We start from the raw sequence: 17,800 nt of genomic DNA, 5'->3' as shown, positions 1-17,800 counted from the left end.
GCAAATAATAGTGAGGATGTGAATTTGACAAGTTTTGTGGACAAAGGTATTTTTCTGGACAACTAGCCAACACGTCGCCACTGTTTCGTTGGTTTCGCCCGATGACCTCTTACATGTAGGTCACATCTCGTGTCCCATCAGAAAGGGATTACAGATCAAATTAACCCTGTCCTGTGCACGGTTCTGCACCGAACTTCCATCTCTGAGTTGTGTTTTGTGTTCTACTCGGTTAGATTAGATTTCCTGCGCCCACACGCCATCATGTTTAGTGACATGAGTAACGTCATATTTTCAAGTTCTTGTAATATACGAATCAGCGACTATAAACATCACCGTACTTTGGGGGACTCTGTTGACAGTAAGATTGTAAACTGTAGTTGAACACACCACGAAGACCGTACAGTTGTGACCTTTCGCGATATGTTTTAAAAATACAAGACAAGAGACAGAAAAAGGAGCGGTCTAAAAACTGGAAGAAAATCCTAAACACTCAACACTGTGTTGTTACGGCATCTTCCATAAGATAAATAGGGGGAATCTGAAATCGAAAAATGGGAAAGTCTTAAACATTTTGATCAACTGTTCAATATTTTGTAAGCTATTTAGTGTAGAAAATTACAAAATAGTATCACAGTCGCTAATTCGTTTTACCGAAATATTATTTTCTTCCTATTTTGAGAAATTGAACCCTCACCTATCTCCATGAGCTGCTTTGGTATATTCTAAAAAGAACCAATCATAGCTAGGTAACGAAAACAAAATGGACCAATACCGTGTCACGAATGATCCGATGTTGGCCAATCAGCGCCAAGGTACTCGTTTTCAAATTAAAACCCAGTAGGCGCCATATTGGATAACCCACACAACCAAAAGAGGAGGACTGCAGGAGTACTTACCGCTATTTTGGGGCGAATAATCCATTTTTCTTGACTTTCTCGCTGGAGTGGTGGTGTTTCGAACCCAGGTAAGTGTTAAGGGACTATAAAAAATTAATTTGTGTTCGTTCTGATGTCCACCGCACAGGATAATTCCCTCAACCTTTTGATGTTGAAGACCCTCGCCTAGTGCAAATAAAATTATTAATTATTTTGGTGAGCCTTTTTCTAGACATTCTGCCTTGCATGAACCGACCCACCGTCGCCCGGCTACAATAAGTATTCCTACATTTAATGTGTTTTACCAGTGACTTCTATTCCCGTACTTACCAAGTTTCTAACTCAAACTGAAGAAGTGACTGCCCGCCGTCCATGTTTTTTGCCGTTGAACTGAGGTCATTCATTATACATAATTTGAAAATCGTTTCTCTCCCTGATCGGCGAAGTTCTTGCCAGATAGACTTGCTTATTCCTAATTTCAAATTCAATCAAATTTAGCAACGGTATGCCGCCAATCACTAGTATGCAGCAACCGTTAGGTTTTTGTCCTACCATCCCTCCCAAAATGATTTTGTGATGGCTGACAAAAAATTATCTGGCCTCGACCACTGCAAGGAGGTTATATCCACCTAACCTCCTTGACCACTGGTAGTGGTCTGGACTTCTGAAACAAGCATTTCTTTAATCTTGTTGCTAAAGCTTATATTAAATTATAACAAAAGTTCCATTTTCCCCAGATATCCTGAACTGAGCGAGCGTGCCAGTGAGCCAGCCAAGATGGTAAGTATGACCCAAATCACATAAATTGAACCAACACCATTTTGAACCCCATGGGTTCACCCAGAAAAGCGCTATAGGTGGCATATACCATTATAAAACCTCACCTTTTTGAACATGTGCAGAACTTAAGTTGTGGAACCTATCTTAAGATATGCTGTCTCTCAGACACATCTACATTTCGATACCCCCATATAGCCCCATCAGGGGCAAAGTAGGGAGGGAGTTGAGGTCCCGGGCTAAGGTGGGCAGGCCCCCAGCCTGGCGCGGAACGACTCAACGGTGAGAGCCGTCGCAACCGTGCCAGGCAGGGTATTTCACTGGGGAATAGTACGGGGGAAGTATGAGTGTTTGTAAGTGTCGGTTCTGGCGTAGATGGTTTGAAACTTGAGGTGGTGGCTCCCCTGGGTGCGCCCCTGAGCTGGCCCCTTTTTCACACAACAACTTACAAGTAATATTGTTACTAGCCTGGATGCCATCTGTTCAGGCCTCTACGCAGGCCAACTCCTCAGCTGCAGGCCACCACAGCTCCCTCCTTTCTCTAGAGCCTTGGAGCTGGCCTGTCTAGGGCCTGGAAACAGTCCGGGATGCAGGCAATTTTGTTAGCTGTTATGGAAGCTTTCGAGTATCAAAGGTACATGTAGCTGTGTAGGTGTAGCCAAAGACGTGTTAAATTCCACATTTGTGTTTTAGATTAAGAATCCGATGGCACTGCTGGAGAAGGAGAATAAGGAGGCACCAAATGTTCGGGTCAGTTTTTTTAACTCGATACAATTCAACTTTTTTTTGAGCCAACAGAAATGGTCACTACAGTAAAGGTCTAATATATACGATAAAGGTGATGTTTATATTGTTTGCAACCATGGATGGCATGGGTTTAATGTTATGTTGTGTTTTAGAGCCTGGTGAAGGCTGAGATGTAATAATGTCGTGTTGTGTTTGTACCATCTTTGTCTTACCGGGGCTTCAGCCATGCCTGTGTGTCCTGAACAGCCGAAGCAATAAATAAGTAAATGTTGTGTTATGTTTAGATCATGGTGAAAGGGAAGAACGACACTTCCCAGGGAGCACAGCGTGTGCTGAAGGCCCAGCCGTCCAATCACAGCACCGGGCAGAAACCCGCAGCCACGCAGCAGTCAAGCAAGGCGGAGAGCAGTATGGACAGGTACATGGAGATTTACACATGATTTATGGACAGGTACATAGAGATTTACACATGATTTTGTGTGAGCATCTGTGTGTTTGTGTGTGTTCTTGTGTGTGTGGCAGAAACCTGCAATACCGGTTCCAGTTGCATGTGGTGAAGCACAAATAAGCAAGCATATTTACTTACTTATGGTTGAGTTCCCGCTCGAACCAAGCTTGAAAGCACTCTCCACTTCACCCTATCAAGCAAGCTTCTCGTTTTTTTGATTAAACTGTTTTTAAAGCTAAGGAAAGTTTTTCTCCTGGTGCCTCATACTGTAAGCCTGCGCTCTACAGGCACCCATGGCTGATGGTAAATTGTGTAGGGCTACCCAGCTAGCTAGGAGTAGAACAAACATCACATAACTCACCCAAACTGCTATTTTACCGAAGCTGTATTTGGGCTTTGAAGACCCCAGTAACGTATGTGAGCATCAGTAATTATGGGATCTGACTTCTTGTGTGTGTGTATATGTCCTATCTCTGTGTGCATGCATGCACATGTGTACTCATGTGTGTCACTGTGTGTGTGTGTCCTTGTGTGTCTGTGCATGCATTACAAAGTAAAGATGTTTTGTTGGAATGTTTTTCAGGAGAATGAAGAGTTGGAAGCTGGAAGACTTCGACATTGGCCGGCCGCTGGGCAAGGGGAAGTTTGGAAACGTTTATCTGGCGAGAGAGAAAAACTCAAAGTTTATCGTAGCGTTGAAGGTAAGACTGAGTGTTTCTGTCAACTTAACAGCTGCACAATGTTAAAGCAAACATGTAATGCTGAAAACAATACATTTTCCTGGCCTTTTACTTGGCTAAAACTAAGGAGTAGTAGAGTTTTGTGCTGTAGTTTCCCTGAATGCCTTCTCACAGCTAAAACTAAGGATTAGTAGAGTTTTGTGCTGTAGTTTCCCTGAATGCCTTCTCACAGCTAAAACTAAGGATTAGCAGAGTTTTGTGCTGTAGTTTCCCTGAATGCCTTCTCAAAGCTCTGATGGTTTCCGCAGGTCCTGTTCAAGTCTCAGCTGATGAAGGCAGGTGTGGAACACCAGCTACGGCGCGAGATCGAGATCCAGTCCCACCTCAGGTGAGAAACTTTCACTTGTACTGAACCAGTCCCACCTCAGGTGAGAAACTTTCACTTGTACTGAACCAGTCCCATCTCACAAGTGAGAAACTTTAATACTTACTTCTTTATTTCTGAACCAAACCCCTCCCGTAAAAAAACGTGTTTGGTGGATACATGGTTAGTGGATACATGGTTAGTGGATACATGGTTAGTGGATACTCTCACCTCTCAAATAAACGTACCGGTACGTTTATTTTTTTTCGCCTATAGTTCCACCCGGTACGTTCTTATTCTAGACGGTACGTTTATAATTTTTTTAAAAATTGAGGCTTTGCATACCAGGAATCCCTCTAAAATCGTAAGTTAAGGTTTATCTGCCCATATTTCCCCGGTATTTTTGCTCGTAATTCGCTATTTTTCGGCCTACCTGCGTTGATTTTCTCGCCGCTTTGACGGCCTTGTGAAAAGTATCCTGGCGGCACTCGTAACATATCGGTCGATATCGCTATGACGCTACAAAGTAAACCGGAGAAAAAGACGCGACATTGACATTTTAAAATACAATTTTCATATAAATAACTTTGATAGTCTCTGTTTATATCGTAAACCAAAGCACGCTGATTAAAAACGTGTGGAATAGGGTGCACGCCTGCACGGGGAATAATAATTTCCTGACCACTATATCCGTAGTATCGGCAGCGCGGCGGAAGAATTATTTGTTCGCAGAAGACATGTAACACGTTAAAACAACAATCATAACTTAACTTCCCTTGTAATATGTGTTTTGAGGCCACAAAATCTCTAAAACGGCAGAAATATGTCCGATATGATTCGGTAAACAACAGCGCGAAATCGCGAAACATGGCCGCCACTCTCAGGCATGGCGACAGTAAAACTAGCAGCATATTGCGTAGTGCGGATACCGATCTTTAAAATGATACCGTAAACGCATGGAAATATTATATTTTTTGGGCAACGATAGACACACAAAGCCATATCTATTTTCATAGGGTTCATTTTTTTAAATAACCGTAAGATTTTCCCAATTTAGGCGGTTCATCGCGGGTTTCTAGTGTCAACACGTAATGGGTAACTTCTTAGTATGTGCGGTCTGTGACGTTGAGCTACTTTTACAGTCGATCTCTGTTCAATATTGTGGGATTTACCGCGGGGACTCGAAATCCGAGCGTCTCACTTTGTTTTCGACGCTATGGAGCAAAAGTTTATAGACATATTTCTTTTGTGGAAGGACTGTGTTCATATTTGTGTTTTTTTGTGGTTGATGTCTTTAGAAAATATGATCAGGTACATTTTTAAGTACTCTGATGATTTTTGTTATATGTCACTGATTGTCAGTCATAATAAAATGATATAACAATTTTCTTTGATCACTTGCTTCAAGTTCCAAGTAGAAAAAGCATGTATCATGTACATTTTCACTTGTTGAATTTGAAAGCACCGTGGCCCCCGGTTAGGGGTCATAGCGGGGAACCTATGCCCAATTTTTCAATATTACTATTATATTTTACGAAGAGGCGAGGAAGATCATCATGATTTGAACAAGCTATGGACAGTTATTCTGTTCAATATCTATATACTTAATAGGTATGGCATAATTGACTAAATATAAGTTACCTACCTGCTTATTATCTTATTTCCCTCTGACAGTGACAGTTGTACATGTATGGACACAGTTTACCTAGCCTCGACTGTCGATTTTTGTAATTTTCCGGTGGGTACTTTTATTCCAGGGGGTACTTATATTACATTTTGAAGATTTGTCGGGGGGGGTACTTCTATTCCAGGGGGTACTTCTATTTGAGAGGTTAGAGTACATGGTTAATGGATACATGTGTATGCTTAGTGAACAGATGCACCTGCCACCAAATGTGGCTGAACTGTGATCAGTTATTTTGTATTTTCAAACTGTTGTGACCCACATTCTCCCACAGACATCCCCACATCCTGCGGCTGTACGGCTATTTCTACGACGACACGCGGGTTTACCTGATCCTGGAGTACGCGCCGCGCGGCGAGCTCTACAAGGAGCTACAGAAGCAAGTCCGCTTCGACGAGAGAAGATCCGCCACGGTACGTCTGATACTCCTCAAGCTTCTTCTCTGGTCCCACAAGTTTTAGCCTTCTGCATACCTCATCTCGTACAAACACCATCTGACACCTTAATTTTGACATTCTCAGTACATTACCCAAATAACCTGCCTCCCCTCCCCCTATGTACAGTACATAGCCCAGCTAACTCTGCCCCCCTCCCCCACAGTACACCCCCAGCTAACTCTGCCCCCCTCCCCCACAGTACACCCCCAGCTAACTCTGCCCCCCTCCCCCACAGTACACCCCCAGCTAACTCTGCCCCCCTCCCCCACAGTACACCCCCAGCTAACTCCCTCCACAGTACCTAGCCCAGCTAACTCTGCCCCCCTCCCCCTATGTACAGTACATAGCCCAGCTAACTCTGCCCCCCTCCCCCCATGTACAGTACATAGCCCAGCTGGCGGATGCGCTGAAGTACTGCCACTCCAAGAAAGTGATCCACCGAGACATCAAGCCGGAGAACCTGCTGCTGGGGCTCAAGGGAGACCTGAAGATCGCGGACTTCGGCTGGTCTGTCCACGCGCCGTCCTCAAGGTAAGGGCACTGCTGGGGGGGTCATGTCGTGGGTCTGTCCAGGCGCCGTCCTCAAGGTAAGGGCACTGCTGTGGGAGGTCATGTCGTGGGTCTGTCCACGCGCCGTCCTCAAGGTAAGGGCACTGCTGTGGGGGTCATGTCGTGGGTCGGTCCACACGCCGTCCTCAAGGTAAGGGCACTGCTTTGGGAGGTCATGTCGTGTGCGGGTTGTGTAACCATTGCTTTTCTTACGGACATGTAACACAGTCCCCAGGATTGTTACTTTAGATTAGGCTTACTTTTACCCTGGAATCCGCCCTATTCCTGTTCCAGTCAGTAGAATGTTTTGTAAAGCAGGACCAAAGGAGTGGAGCAAGAGTATGGTGGGTTTCAGGCTAACAGAGTTGTTTAGACAGAATGTGTGAGTGAGGGTGTGAATAGGGTGGGTTCAAGACTTATCAGAGGGCGGGTGGTTTGTAGTGAATGTATGAAAAACTTAGGTCCCGGGATTTCAGGTGAATCCCGTGGTCTGAGTTGAATCCTGTAGTTTGAGGCAAATGTGTAAAAGTGTGTTTGCTCCTGGCAGACGTGCGACGCTGTGCGGAACGCTGGACTACCTTCCCCCCGAGATGATCGAAGGGAAGATGCACGACGAGAAGGTGGACCTGTGGAGCCTCGGCGTGCTGTGCTACGAGTTTCTGGTGGGCAAGCCGCCGTTCGAGGCAGAAGGGCACAGCGAAACCTACAGAAGGATCTCAAAGGTAGGTAAAACTGCTGGCGCCAAAAGGAACACTTGTTTGTCACAGATATAGGCTATTTATAACATCAGAACGCTCCAGACATGACATGGCAAAAATACAATAAAGATTAAGTATGACATGTCATTGGCAGAGCACTGTGTGCTGTAATTTGTAAAGGTGGCATTTTGTTTCTTGCTGTGGTAAAAGTGAGTGCAGCTGGACATTACCCATGGTGCCTTGTTCCCTGCAGGTCGACCTGAGATTTCCCCCCCATGTGACCTCCGGAGCCCGAGATTTAATATCAAAGGTACAGCCATCATTAACTAATCATTAACTCTTTAATAAACAATGCAATATATACTATGTCAGGGTAGAGACTCCGATCGCTGATTCTACCGATAGAGATCCCGGTCAGAGTTTCTGTCGACAGTACAATCACTGATTCTACCAGATCGAAGTCTCAACCCTGACATATCACATCTATGATGATGGTATGTACCATATTCTATGTGTATAGTAGCTGTGGTTATAGTTATTTACAGCTCCTGGGATGTAATATGACCTGCTTGTTGTTGTTTACAGCTCCTGCGGCACAACCCAATGCTTCGGTTGCCGTTGGACAGCGTTCTGACCCACCCCTGGATTAAGGACCACGCCGCCACACAGGCCGAGTCCACACCCGCACACCCCACACACGCCTCACACACCAAGTCATGATCCCTCGTACAACCGCTCATCTAGGCTGTAGGGACAACTCACTTTAACTGCATGTACTATATAGCTATGGAACAGCAACACCGGTTAGGCAGGACACGACGGGACTTCGATTCATGTCGAAACGCTGTACACAAATCATGGGTTCAACTGGATAACTTGAGTATTTGGACTTTCCCTCCCACCTTGTAAAGTGAATGATGTAGAACCTGAGGTTTGTGACTAGAGTAGACTTGAGGATATTGATACAGGTGTTAGGGTGCCGCTGCATTAGTGGTTGATTAGCACTTCATGTACAAATTAATCAATAGAAGAGGATGACATATCTGTAATAAAAACTGTACAGTTAAACAGGAAGGACTGGGGGAGTTTGATCAGGATTTGATACTGATGTACTAGTTTAATGTATTGTCTTTGATCTGTTGCCATGGTAACGGTTGCCATGTCGGGACACAACGCTGTCGCTCTGCTATCAGATTTCTCCTCAGGACCCTTTGGTTTGACTGGTCCTCACGTGAAGACCTTGTCGGAGACTCGTCTCTGTACAGATATTGCAAACATAGGAGACTCGAGCCTTTCCTGTCTCAAGGATTTGAATTCCTCTGAAGATTTCTTAGATAGAATCGGCTATTTCTATGTGATGTAAGATGTACCATTTTATTGATTTCTATTTTAATCATTTTCTTTTGCATTCCTGTCATACTCATAGATTTCTTACCATTATGTATCAAGGAGAATAAAGATATCAACATTTTACTACTGAGGCAGTCCCTTGTGGTTATCATGAACACCAGGCTCCGAGTTTAGCACTACGTTACACACTACATAACACGAGCAGGTTTCAAATGTTGAGTTTCAAGAATAGAAAACGTAACACTGATTAGTGCTCTCAACCTTCCTAAAAGCAAGGAGTTCAAAAACTGAAAACTCTTTTAACATCTTTCACCATTTTATTTCCCATCATGAAAGTTTAAAACAAAGGCACTTGTTTCCACCATTTTACCTTCCCAAGATATCTCATCTGAAAAGAAGGTAATGATTCACACTACCGTCTTTTCATGTTAGTTGAATCCAGAAACAGAACGGTGCAACTTTAAGAAATGTAAGTAGTGGCTCAGCTCAAAAGATAACAAAAATAGCTCTTTTTACATAATAAAATCTACAAATATCAAACATTCTACAGACAATTCCACAAAGTCTATAAATATTTACATCAGCTGTAGAACACAGTTTATACCTTATGGCCCTCATATTCCTACAGTCATCCACTGTAAAACATAATATTCCTATACTGCTTTACATCTAGCCATGTTATCCACATGAGTAACATGTAGCATTTCTAACAGAAATGCATCTAGATTTTGTCACATAGCAAATTCGTTATACATATTCCACCAAATAATAAATGTTAGACATAACTATACCATACACCAATGCATAGTACATTAACATTCTCATCTATACATGCTGTTGTATACCCTGTGACAACTAGACAGAACACTAATTTAGACATGGCATTCTGGAACCCTTTTCAGCTCAGTAATATGATATGTGAAGGTTCGGAATTTTCTGAAGTAGCTTCAACGATTGGACTACAGGCGAGGTCCCACATTTACCACCACTCACAGTTGGAGTAAGCTGATGGGGGTCAGGGTTCACATGCTTGAGTTGGAGTAGGCCAGTGGGGGGTCAGGGTTCATGGGCCGAGTTGGAGTAAGCTGATGGAGGGTCAGGGTTCAAGTGCTTGAGTTGGAGAAGGCTGGTGGGGGGTAAGGGTTCAAATGCTTGAGTTGGAGAAGGCTGGTGGGGGGTCAGGGTTCAAATGCTTGAGTTGGAGAAGGCTGGTGGGGGGTAAGGGTTCAAATGCTTGAGTTGGAGAAGGCTGGTGGGGGGTCAGGGTTCAAATGCTTGAGTTGGAGTAGGCTGGTGGGGGTCAGGGTTCAAATCCTTGAGTTGGAGTAAGCTGGTGGGGGGTCAGGGTTCATGCGCTTGAGTTGGAGTAGGCTGGTGGGGGGTAGTGTAGGTCAAGGGTTCATGCGCTTGAGTTGGAGTAGGCTGGTGGGGGGTCTGTGTTCTCTGCTGTATAGGCCGGAGGAGCTGTGGCCATCTGAAACAAAGGAGACAACTGTTACTGATCCATGTAGAACACATGAGACAACTGTTACTGATCTATGTAGAACACATGAGACAACTGTTACTGATCCATGTAGAACACATGAGACAACTGTTACTGATCCATGTAGAACACATGAGACAACTGTTACTGATCCATATAGAACACATGAGACAACTGTTACTGATCCATGTAGAACACATGAGACAACTGTTACTGATCCATGTAGAACACATGAGACAACTGTTACTGATCCATGTAGAACACATGAGACAACTGTTACTGATCCATGTAGAACACATGAGACAACTGTTACTGATCCATGTAGAACACATGAGACAACTGTTACTGATCCATGTAGAACACATGAGACAACTGTTACTGATCCATGTAGAACACATGAGACAACTGTTACTGATCCATGTAGAACACATGAGACAACTGTTACTGATCCATGTAGAACACATGAGACAACTGTTACTGATCCATGTAGAACACAGGAGACAACTGTTACTGATCCATGTAGAACACAGGAGACAACTGTTACTGATCCATGTAGAACACATGAGACAACTGTTACTGATCCATGTAGAACACATGAGACAACTGTTACTGATCCATGTAGAACACATGAGACAACTGTTACTGATCCATGTAGAACACATGAGACAACTGTTACTGATCCATGTAGAACACATGAGACAACTGTTACTGATCCATGTAGAACACATGAGACAACTGTTACTGATCCATGTAGAACACAGGAGACAACTGTTACTGATCCATGTAGAACACAGGAGACAACTGTTACTGATCCATGTAGAACACATGAGACAACTGTTACTGATCCATGTAGAACACATGAGACAACTGTTACTGATCCATGTAGAACACATGAGACAACTGTTACTGATCCATGTAGAACACATGAGACAACTGTTACTGATCCATGTAGAACACAGGAGACAACTGTTACTGATCCATGTAGAACACATGAGACAACTGTTACTGATCCATGTAGAACACAGGAGACAACTGTTACTGATCCATGTAGAACACAGGAGACAACTGTTACTGATCCATGTAGAACACAGGAGACAACTGTTACTGATCCATGTAGAACACATGAGACAACTGTTATTGATCCATGTAGAACAACAAATGAGACATTTCTGATGTACTCCGGTGAATAGTAGACAGACTCTACACAAACAGAATTATTTATTTAGATCCTGTTATCGTTCCAGTTCAAAGAAGAGTCTAAGTCTGTTGCGTAAGTCATCAATACAGAAGCTCATGCCGACGTGAGAAGGTTGAAGTTGAACTTGGCTAGCTCTGACCGTGGTGAAGTCCTTGGCCTGATACGGGTTCTGGTACGGAGGCGGGGCTGTTGGCTGGGCGGGATACGGGGTGGGCCGTACGGCGTACGTGGTTGTGTTGGTAGCGTGGTAAGTGTTCCCCGCGCCACCCTGAAGCCGCACATACCCCTGATGTCGGTTCTTCCGGCACAGCCAGCAGATCAGGATGATGACTTTCACCACCACAATCAGGATGATCAGAGCAATGCTGGGAAACAGACAGAGGAGTCAGTATGGAGTTAGCTAGCTAGCAGTATAGAATTAATCATGTGTGGAGTACAGCATGCAGTCAATTTGGCCATTTTGGTGTCTTTACATTTTAGTGTCCAGCTTTGTTTTCCTCAGCAAGCTGGCAATACTGTTCTGTGGTTCCCAAGGACCATGCCTTGAAGGGCTGTCGTCATCATCATCATCATGAGGCATTGAGAGGACATTGTGGAGTGATGAACTGAGAAGACCTAAGACTTATCTCTAAACTTGCTCAGTTGTCAACAAGTTTTCACAGCTGCAAACAGACAAGTGGCAGCAGACACACCAATGACATATATAGGACACTATGTTGATTGATATAAGAATTGCAGCCTGTGTGTGAACAATTTTAGGTGCCTGGGACTTACACAAACCCCATCCAGTCCAAGTACCCATCATGGTAGTGCACATCGAAGTCAGGCCTGGGGGGCCCGGGGTGAGGTGGCCCAGGGTGGGGGTCGGGAGGGCCTCTTCCTTCGTCTGCCATGACAGCTTCTTTCCCTGAAAATACAAGTTCACATTCTTACATCAGTCACATCAGTGTTTGGTTTGGTACAGTCTCACACCTTGGAGTGACAATGTCATTCCAGGGTTTAGAAAAAAGGGAAGAGAGTGAAATGCTCCTTTGTCCAACAAAAGGACCTACAACTTCAGAGAATCCTAGAAAAGATTAACTTTTCATTTATAATACAGCTGACTGAATGAAGGATGCATGACTCTTATCGTCACCATCAGACTAATCTCCAAGCAGATCTACACGGGGCGCGAAAATCGTAAATGCTAGCCAGAGAAGCTCCAGTCAGCCAGAGAAGCTCCAGCCGGCCCTGTAGGCTGGAGCTTCTCTGGCTGACTGGAGCTTCTCTGGCTAGCATTTACGATTTTCGCGCCCCGTGTAGATCTGCTTGGGGATTACCATCAGACAACTATGGACATGAAGACTTGGGGAGACTCTCTGTTCTGTTGGGTGAGAAAGCGTGTCAAATGTTCTGGTTCTGTACTGGGCAACACCCCTTTTGTAGGGCCCAACCGTCCTGGGAGTGACACTGCGCAGCTATTGCCAGTTCCTCAGGTGTTGGGAGACATCCCTTCCTCTACTCCCTCCTGGGAGACATCCCCTCCTCTACTCCCTCCTGGGGGACATCCCCTCCTCTACTCCCTCCATGCAAGGACATTATCTTATAAAATGTCCTTGCTCCATGCAAGGAGGCTTCCTTGCTGCATGTCATGTTCAGTATGCAAATTATGCAGCTCAAAACATTGATGTCAACTAGTATTAACAGTTGTAAACCTTACTGTAATTTGGAACAGCCTTCGAGATGTTGTAGCAATCGGAGGGTCATCAGGGTCTGACAAAACAAAGACATTATTCTATTCTACTCTACTCTACTCTACTCTATTATTATGTCCTTGGACAGAAGTTGACATGTCCCAACAAGGTGTGTGTGTGTAAAGGTGGCGAAAGGTAAAGCATACAAATTGACAATCGTGTCTTGTCTCTCGCCCACAACTCACCTCCAGTGTTTACAGCTTGATGCTGGGAAGCCTGCAGACACCGATGGTACCAGTGTTAGCGGCAACCAGCAGGATTTTCTGCGACAACAAGGAGGCCAAACAGTCACGTCTTGCGCCTCCTTACTGTAATTACCAGACACAGCAGATCTTGTGACCGTCATTTGATAGGACCGATTCGTGGGTCCTACCACTATAGTGTTTATGTTTATCATTATAGTGACTGTTGTTTATCGTCGCACATTCTACATCAATATTTGCAATCGAAATGGATACAAATATTGAAAATTCAAAGCCTTTGTCTTATATGCAAATTAACTTGGGTTTGAAATAATGTTTTGTATTTTTAAGTATGCGAGGATGTATCCCCCCCCCCCCTAGGTGGTTTGGTCGACCCTGCCACCTAGCATTCCCATCATTCCGTGTACCGACGCCATCTCTAATCCTTGTCCCTCCGAACTGTTGTTTTGTTGCATGAAAATCGCGATCAATCGTACTTAATTCTGGTCAACAAACACCATCTTTTACCACAAGATTGTAGAGTATATACTATAGAATATTCCTGTGGTGATTTGTTTAGTATCAGGTAAGTATTAAGGTAGGAAACTCGTGATTACTGTAGGATGGCTGACGAGGACAGCTTGCTTCTGGCTCCCGACCTGACTCCGGACCCGACCCAGGCGGACCCGCTGGAGCATGAGGCGGCGGCGGCAGACAACCCGGTCGAGGATCCGGTAAGCTCCGACAGACACTCCTCTCCTTGGGTAACCCATAACAACCCAGAAAATTGTTAATGTTATGTTTTTTGTGTGTTTTTTTTTGTGGGGGGGGGGCATAGTGTGTCTACCCCGGAAGATGCCTCGATGGTCAGTATTAGAGCCAGGAATTCTACTTGACAAATCTGTCCCGTTTTGTTTGTTAACGTCGTTTAGTAGGAAATGTCAGATTTGAGTGTTTGGCAATTGGCCAGATCAGAAGGGATATCTCATCTCACCGGCATAGTTTCCGCTGTGCTGGAAACTTTCCAAGCAGACACCAGGGGACGCCAAAGGGCTGGTGTTAATTTATGCATGGACCAGTGTGACAGTCATCACTCTGTAGAGCATGGTCATATATTTGTAATACTCAGTATGTCAGCTGAGTATGGAGATACTCAGGGCTATGTCACGGACCAGAGTTGTAATCTTCTGCTTGAATATATCAAAGTTGCTGATCATGAGGATAGGATCTTGGTGAGATTGATGAACTATGAAGATGATGATGATATGTTGAGGCTTCATCTTGAAGTTGCCTTTTGTCGCAGGAACTTGAGGCGATCAAGCAGAGAGTTCGTGAGATGGAGGAGGAGGCGGAGAAGCTGAAGGAGATGCAGAACGAAGTGGAGCGGCAGATGAATCTGAGCCCCACGGCACAGCGACCCGGCGCCACCGCTGGAGGTCAGTGTGGGGTCGGGGTTAGTGTGGGGTCGGGGTTAGTCGGGGGTCGGGGTTAGTCGGGGGTCGGGAGGTGGAGCGGCAGATGAACCTGAGCCCCACGGCACAGCGACCCGGCGCCACTGCGGGAGGTCAGTGTGGGGTCGGGGTTACTGTGGGGTTGGGTTAGTGTGGGGTTGGGTTAGTGTGGGGTCTGGGTTACTGTGGGGTTGGGTTAGTGTGGGGTCGGGAGTAGGTAGGTAGGTGGAGCGGCAGATGAATCTGAGCCCCACGGCACAGCGGCCCGGCGCCACTGCCGGAGGTCAGTGTGGGGTCCGGGTTAGTGTGGGGTCGGGGTTAGTGTGGGGTTGGGTTAGTGTGGGGTCGGGAGGTGGAGCGGCAGATGAACCTGAGCCCCACGGCCCGGCGCCACCGCCGGAGGTCAGTGTGGGGTCGGGGTTAGTGTGGGGTTGGGTTAGTGTGGGGTCGGGGTTAGTGTGGGGTTGGGTTAGTGTGGGGTCGGGGGTCGGGAGGTGGAGCGGCAGATGAACCTGAGCCCCACGGCACAGAGACCCGGCGCCACCGCTGGAGGTCAGTGTGGGGTCGGGGTTAGTGTGGGGTTGGGTTAGTGTGGGGTCGGGGGTCGGGAGGTGGAGCGGCAGATGAACCTGAGCCCCACGGCACAGAGACCCGGCGCCACCGCTGGAGGTCAGTGTGGGGTTGGGTTACAGTGGGGTCGGGGTTAGTGTGGGGTCGGGGGTAGGGAAGTGGAGCGGCAGATGAACCTGAGCCCCACGGCACAGCGACCCGGCGCCACCGCTGGAGGTCAGTGTGGGGTTGGGTTACAGTGAGTTGGGTTAGGGTAAGTGTAGGGGCTGGGTTAGTGAAGGGTGGGTAGGGAGGTTTAAGGGTGGGTACTTAGCGACCTGACACCACTGTTAGGGGTTAGTGTTACTGTCAGGGTTACTGTGTGGTCAGGGGCAAGGTCGCTGTGGGGTCAGGGTTAGGGTTAATGTATAGTCAGGATCTTAGGGTGGATAGCTATAGACTTGAGCCCCACAGTACTGCAACCAGAGGCCACCCCTGATTTTTGCAGAACTTTACCAATAGATGATGAATTGAATACATACATTTTATTGTTTAGCCAGATAAAGAGGTATTGATTGTGACCTGTTATTCAGGTACCCTTATTTTGCTTGATATTTCTATTTTAGACTTGATCAGACGACTAGTATCATAAGTATGTTAGGCTGGCCCCACATTACTGCGGACATCCCTGAGACATCCCTGCCCTGTCTGCTGTAACTTTCTGCCACCACCAGGCCCGTCTGGTCCAACATGACCCAGTGTTTGGTCATGCTGACCTCACAGATCCCTGGGAAGTCCCTGAAACTTGTCATCATGTCCGTCCTGTCTCTTCTGTTTTCAGCCGTGGGGGTGCCCAGCCCGACACGTTAGTCTGCTTTACTGCCTTCTGGAATGTTTCCATTTTGCACTAAAAGCTTGAAGTCTGTGTGCCTTCCGTGTTGTTTCTCTGTGAAGTGAAAACTAACCTAAGTGGCATGACTGTGATGTCATCCTTCTGCGGTCAGTTTGAACAACCAGTTGTAGAACAAGCTGACAGAAAGTAGGTTAGTTTAGATGCCGGTAGCCTGGGCTTGTTCTTGTTAAAGTGTGCCTGACAAACACAATGGCTTGAGTTGAAGTGCCTGTGCCTGGTGTGTAGTATCACAGTGGCTTGAGTTGAAGTGCCAGTGTCTGGTGTGTAGTGTTTACAGTAGTAATGATATTTTGAACTTTGACATGACATGTCCTGATGCTGACTGTTCTTTTTCCAGTTGCCTTCCCAACCGTTGAGGAGAAAATGGAAGCTGATGGCAGATCTGTGTATGTTGGAAATGTAAGTACAACTGTGCCAACTGTCCTGTGTCTGTGTATGTGGGAAATGTAAGTACAACTGTGCCAACTGTCCTGTGTCTACTGAGCAACTGGAACACCTCTCAACCAACGTTCAAAGGAAACTCTTGGACTGTATGACTGACTTATACTTAGTTATAGACAATGTAGACACTATTTTAAACCATTTTTATACTATATTTATGTACTTAGAATATTGTAATTGATTTTTATCCTGTCCATGTGTAATTCCCCTGTCCTGTGCTGCCTCAGGTTGAATATGTGTAACTCCCCTGTCCTGTGCTGCCTCAGGTTGACTATGTGTAATTCCCCTGTCCTGTGCTGCCTCAGGTTGACTACGGTGCGACGGCAGAAGAGTTGGAGGCGCACTTCCATGGCTGCGGCTCCATCAACAGAGTCACCATCCTGTGTGACAAGTTCACCGGACACCCTAAAGGGTCAGGATTCGGGCTGACAGCTGTCTAGTCTGTTTGTTACAGTAGCTTACAAATCTTCAGTAGTCAGTCTGTTACAGTAGCTTGCAAACCTTCAGCAGTCTGTTACAGTAGCTTACAAACCTTCAGCAGTCTGTTACAGTAGCTTGCAAACCTTCAGCAGTCTGTTACAGTAGCTTGCAAACCTTCAGCAGTTTGTTACAGTAGCTTACAAACCTTCAGCAGTCTGTTACAGTAGCTTGCAAACCTTCAGCAGTTTGTTACACTAGCTTACAAACCTTCAGCATTTGTTACAGAACATGACCAACGGACTTTGTATTTTAGAAAAATTAGTTCATGTACTGTTTGTATTCCTAGTTCTACTGACCATTGCATATGTTTGAAGTTTTATTCTCCTAACACAACTTAATCCTAACACTAGATTTCCAATGGACACTTTTAGCCCTTTTGACGTTTTGTAAGCAATTGACATCATTAGTCTGTCAAAGGTGTCCACAAGTCCGGTGTATTTTTAACTATGATTTTAGACATGAATTAGTTAGTGAAATGAGAATGTTATTGTGATCTCTGTCATTAGTGCCGCCCTAACTAGCTGGAATGAACAATGCCCGTCTAACTGACTGGCACGTATGAGCAATGCCTGTCAAACTAACGAGTCTAGGCGCAATGCCTGTTTAACTAACTAGACTGTAGTTAGTGCCTGTCTAACTGACCGGAGTGCATTTGCTATGCCTGTTTAACTAACTAGACTGTAGTTAGTGCCTGTCTAACTGACCGGAGTGCATTTGCTATGCCTGTTTAACTAACTAGACTGTAGTTAGTGCCCGTCTAA

The 17,800-nt window shown here is 45.5% G+C and overlaps 3 protein-coding genes across 9 annotated transcripts in view; 2 read left to right on the top strand and 1 right to left on the bottom strand.

Annotated features, from left to right (window-relative positions):
• The first annotated feature begins 827 nt into the window (after nucleotides 1–827).
• On the top strand, nucleotides 828–8,732 carry LOC136438440 (aurora kinase C-like). Its single transcript, XM_066433212.1, has 11 exons — nucleotides 828–964; nucleotides 1,613–1,655; nucleotides 2,346–2,402; nucleotides 2,684–2,817; nucleotides 3,431–3,548; nucleotides 3,836–3,915; nucleotides 5,850–5,988; nucleotides 6,395–6,543; nucleotides 7,109–7,283; nucleotides 7,513–7,569; nucleotides 7,845–8,732. The coding sequence occupies exons 2-11, from the start codon at nucleotides 1,653–1,655 to the stop codon at nucleotides 7,977–7,979; spliced, it is 1,047 nt and encodes a 348-aa protein (XP_066289309.1). The 5' UTR covers nucleotides 828–964; nucleotides 1,613–1,652; the 3' UTR covers nucleotides 7,980–8,732.
• Nucleotides 8,733–8,906: 174 nt separating this feature from the next.
• LOC136438447 (uncharacterized) lies at nucleotides 8,907–13,382 on the bottom strand. Of its 2 annotated transcripts, none has more exons than XM_066433226.1 (4): nucleotides 13,178–13,382; nucleotides 12,065–12,197; nucleotides 11,430–11,655; nucleotides 8,907–10,083 (listed from the first exon to the last, which is right to left on the bottom strand). In XM_066433226.1, exons 2-4 carry the CDS (start codon nucleotides 12,181–12,183, stop codon nucleotides 10,009–10,011), a joined length of 420 nt encoding a protein of 139 aa, XP_066289323.1. In that variant the 5' UTR covers nucleotides 12,184–12,197; nucleotides 13,178–13,382; the 3' UTR covers nucleotides 8,907–10,008. The 2 variants fall into 2 exon arrangements, with proteins under 2 accessions (XP_066289323.1, XP_066289322.1); XM_066433225.1 differs by having other exon boundaries at nucleotides 13,209–13,380.
• A 228-nt stretch (nucleotides 13,383–13,610) lies between these two features.
• LOC136438443 (polyadenylate-binding protein 2-B-like) overlaps nucleotides 13,611–17,800 on the top strand; it is a 6,397-nt gene continuing 2,207 nt past the window's right edge. The window contains exons 1-6 of one of the 6 annotated variants that reach the window (XM_066433217.1): nucleotides 13,611–13,939; nucleotides 14,509–14,583; nucleotides 14,712–14,769; nucleotides 16,047–16,070; nucleotides 16,456–16,517; nucleotides 16,865–16,971. In XM_066433217.1, the coding sequence (XP_066289314.1) occupies nucleotides 13,829–13,939; nucleotides 14,509–14,583; nucleotides 14,712–14,769; nucleotides 16,047–16,070; nucleotides 16,456–16,517; nucleotides 16,865–16,971 (437 nt within the window). In that variant the 5' untranslated portion in view covers nucleotides 13,611–13,828. Of the gene's footprint in view, nucleotides 13,940–14,508; nucleotides 14,642–14,711; nucleotides 14,770–14,881; nucleotides 14,940–15,150; nucleotides 15,209–16,046; nucleotides 16,071–16,455; nucleotides 16,518–16,864; nucleotides 16,972–17,800 lie in introns of all 6 variants that reach the window. The other 5 variants (XM_066433220.1, XM_066433221.1, XM_066433219.1 and 2 more) reach the window with 5 other exon arrangements.

This window comes from Branchiostoma lanceolatum, chromosome 7 (assembly GCF_035083965.1).
Source record: "Branchiostoma lanceolatum isolate klBraLanc5 chromosome 7, klBraLanc5.hap2, whole genome shotgun sequence".
Taxonomy (NCBI): Eukaryota; Metazoa; Chordata; class Leptocardii; order Amphioxiformes; family Branchiostomatidae; genus Branchiostoma; species Branchiostoma lanceolatum.
The sequence above is the reverse complement of the archived record's forward strand: the minus strand, read 5'-3'. Positions and strand labels throughout refer to the sequence as shown.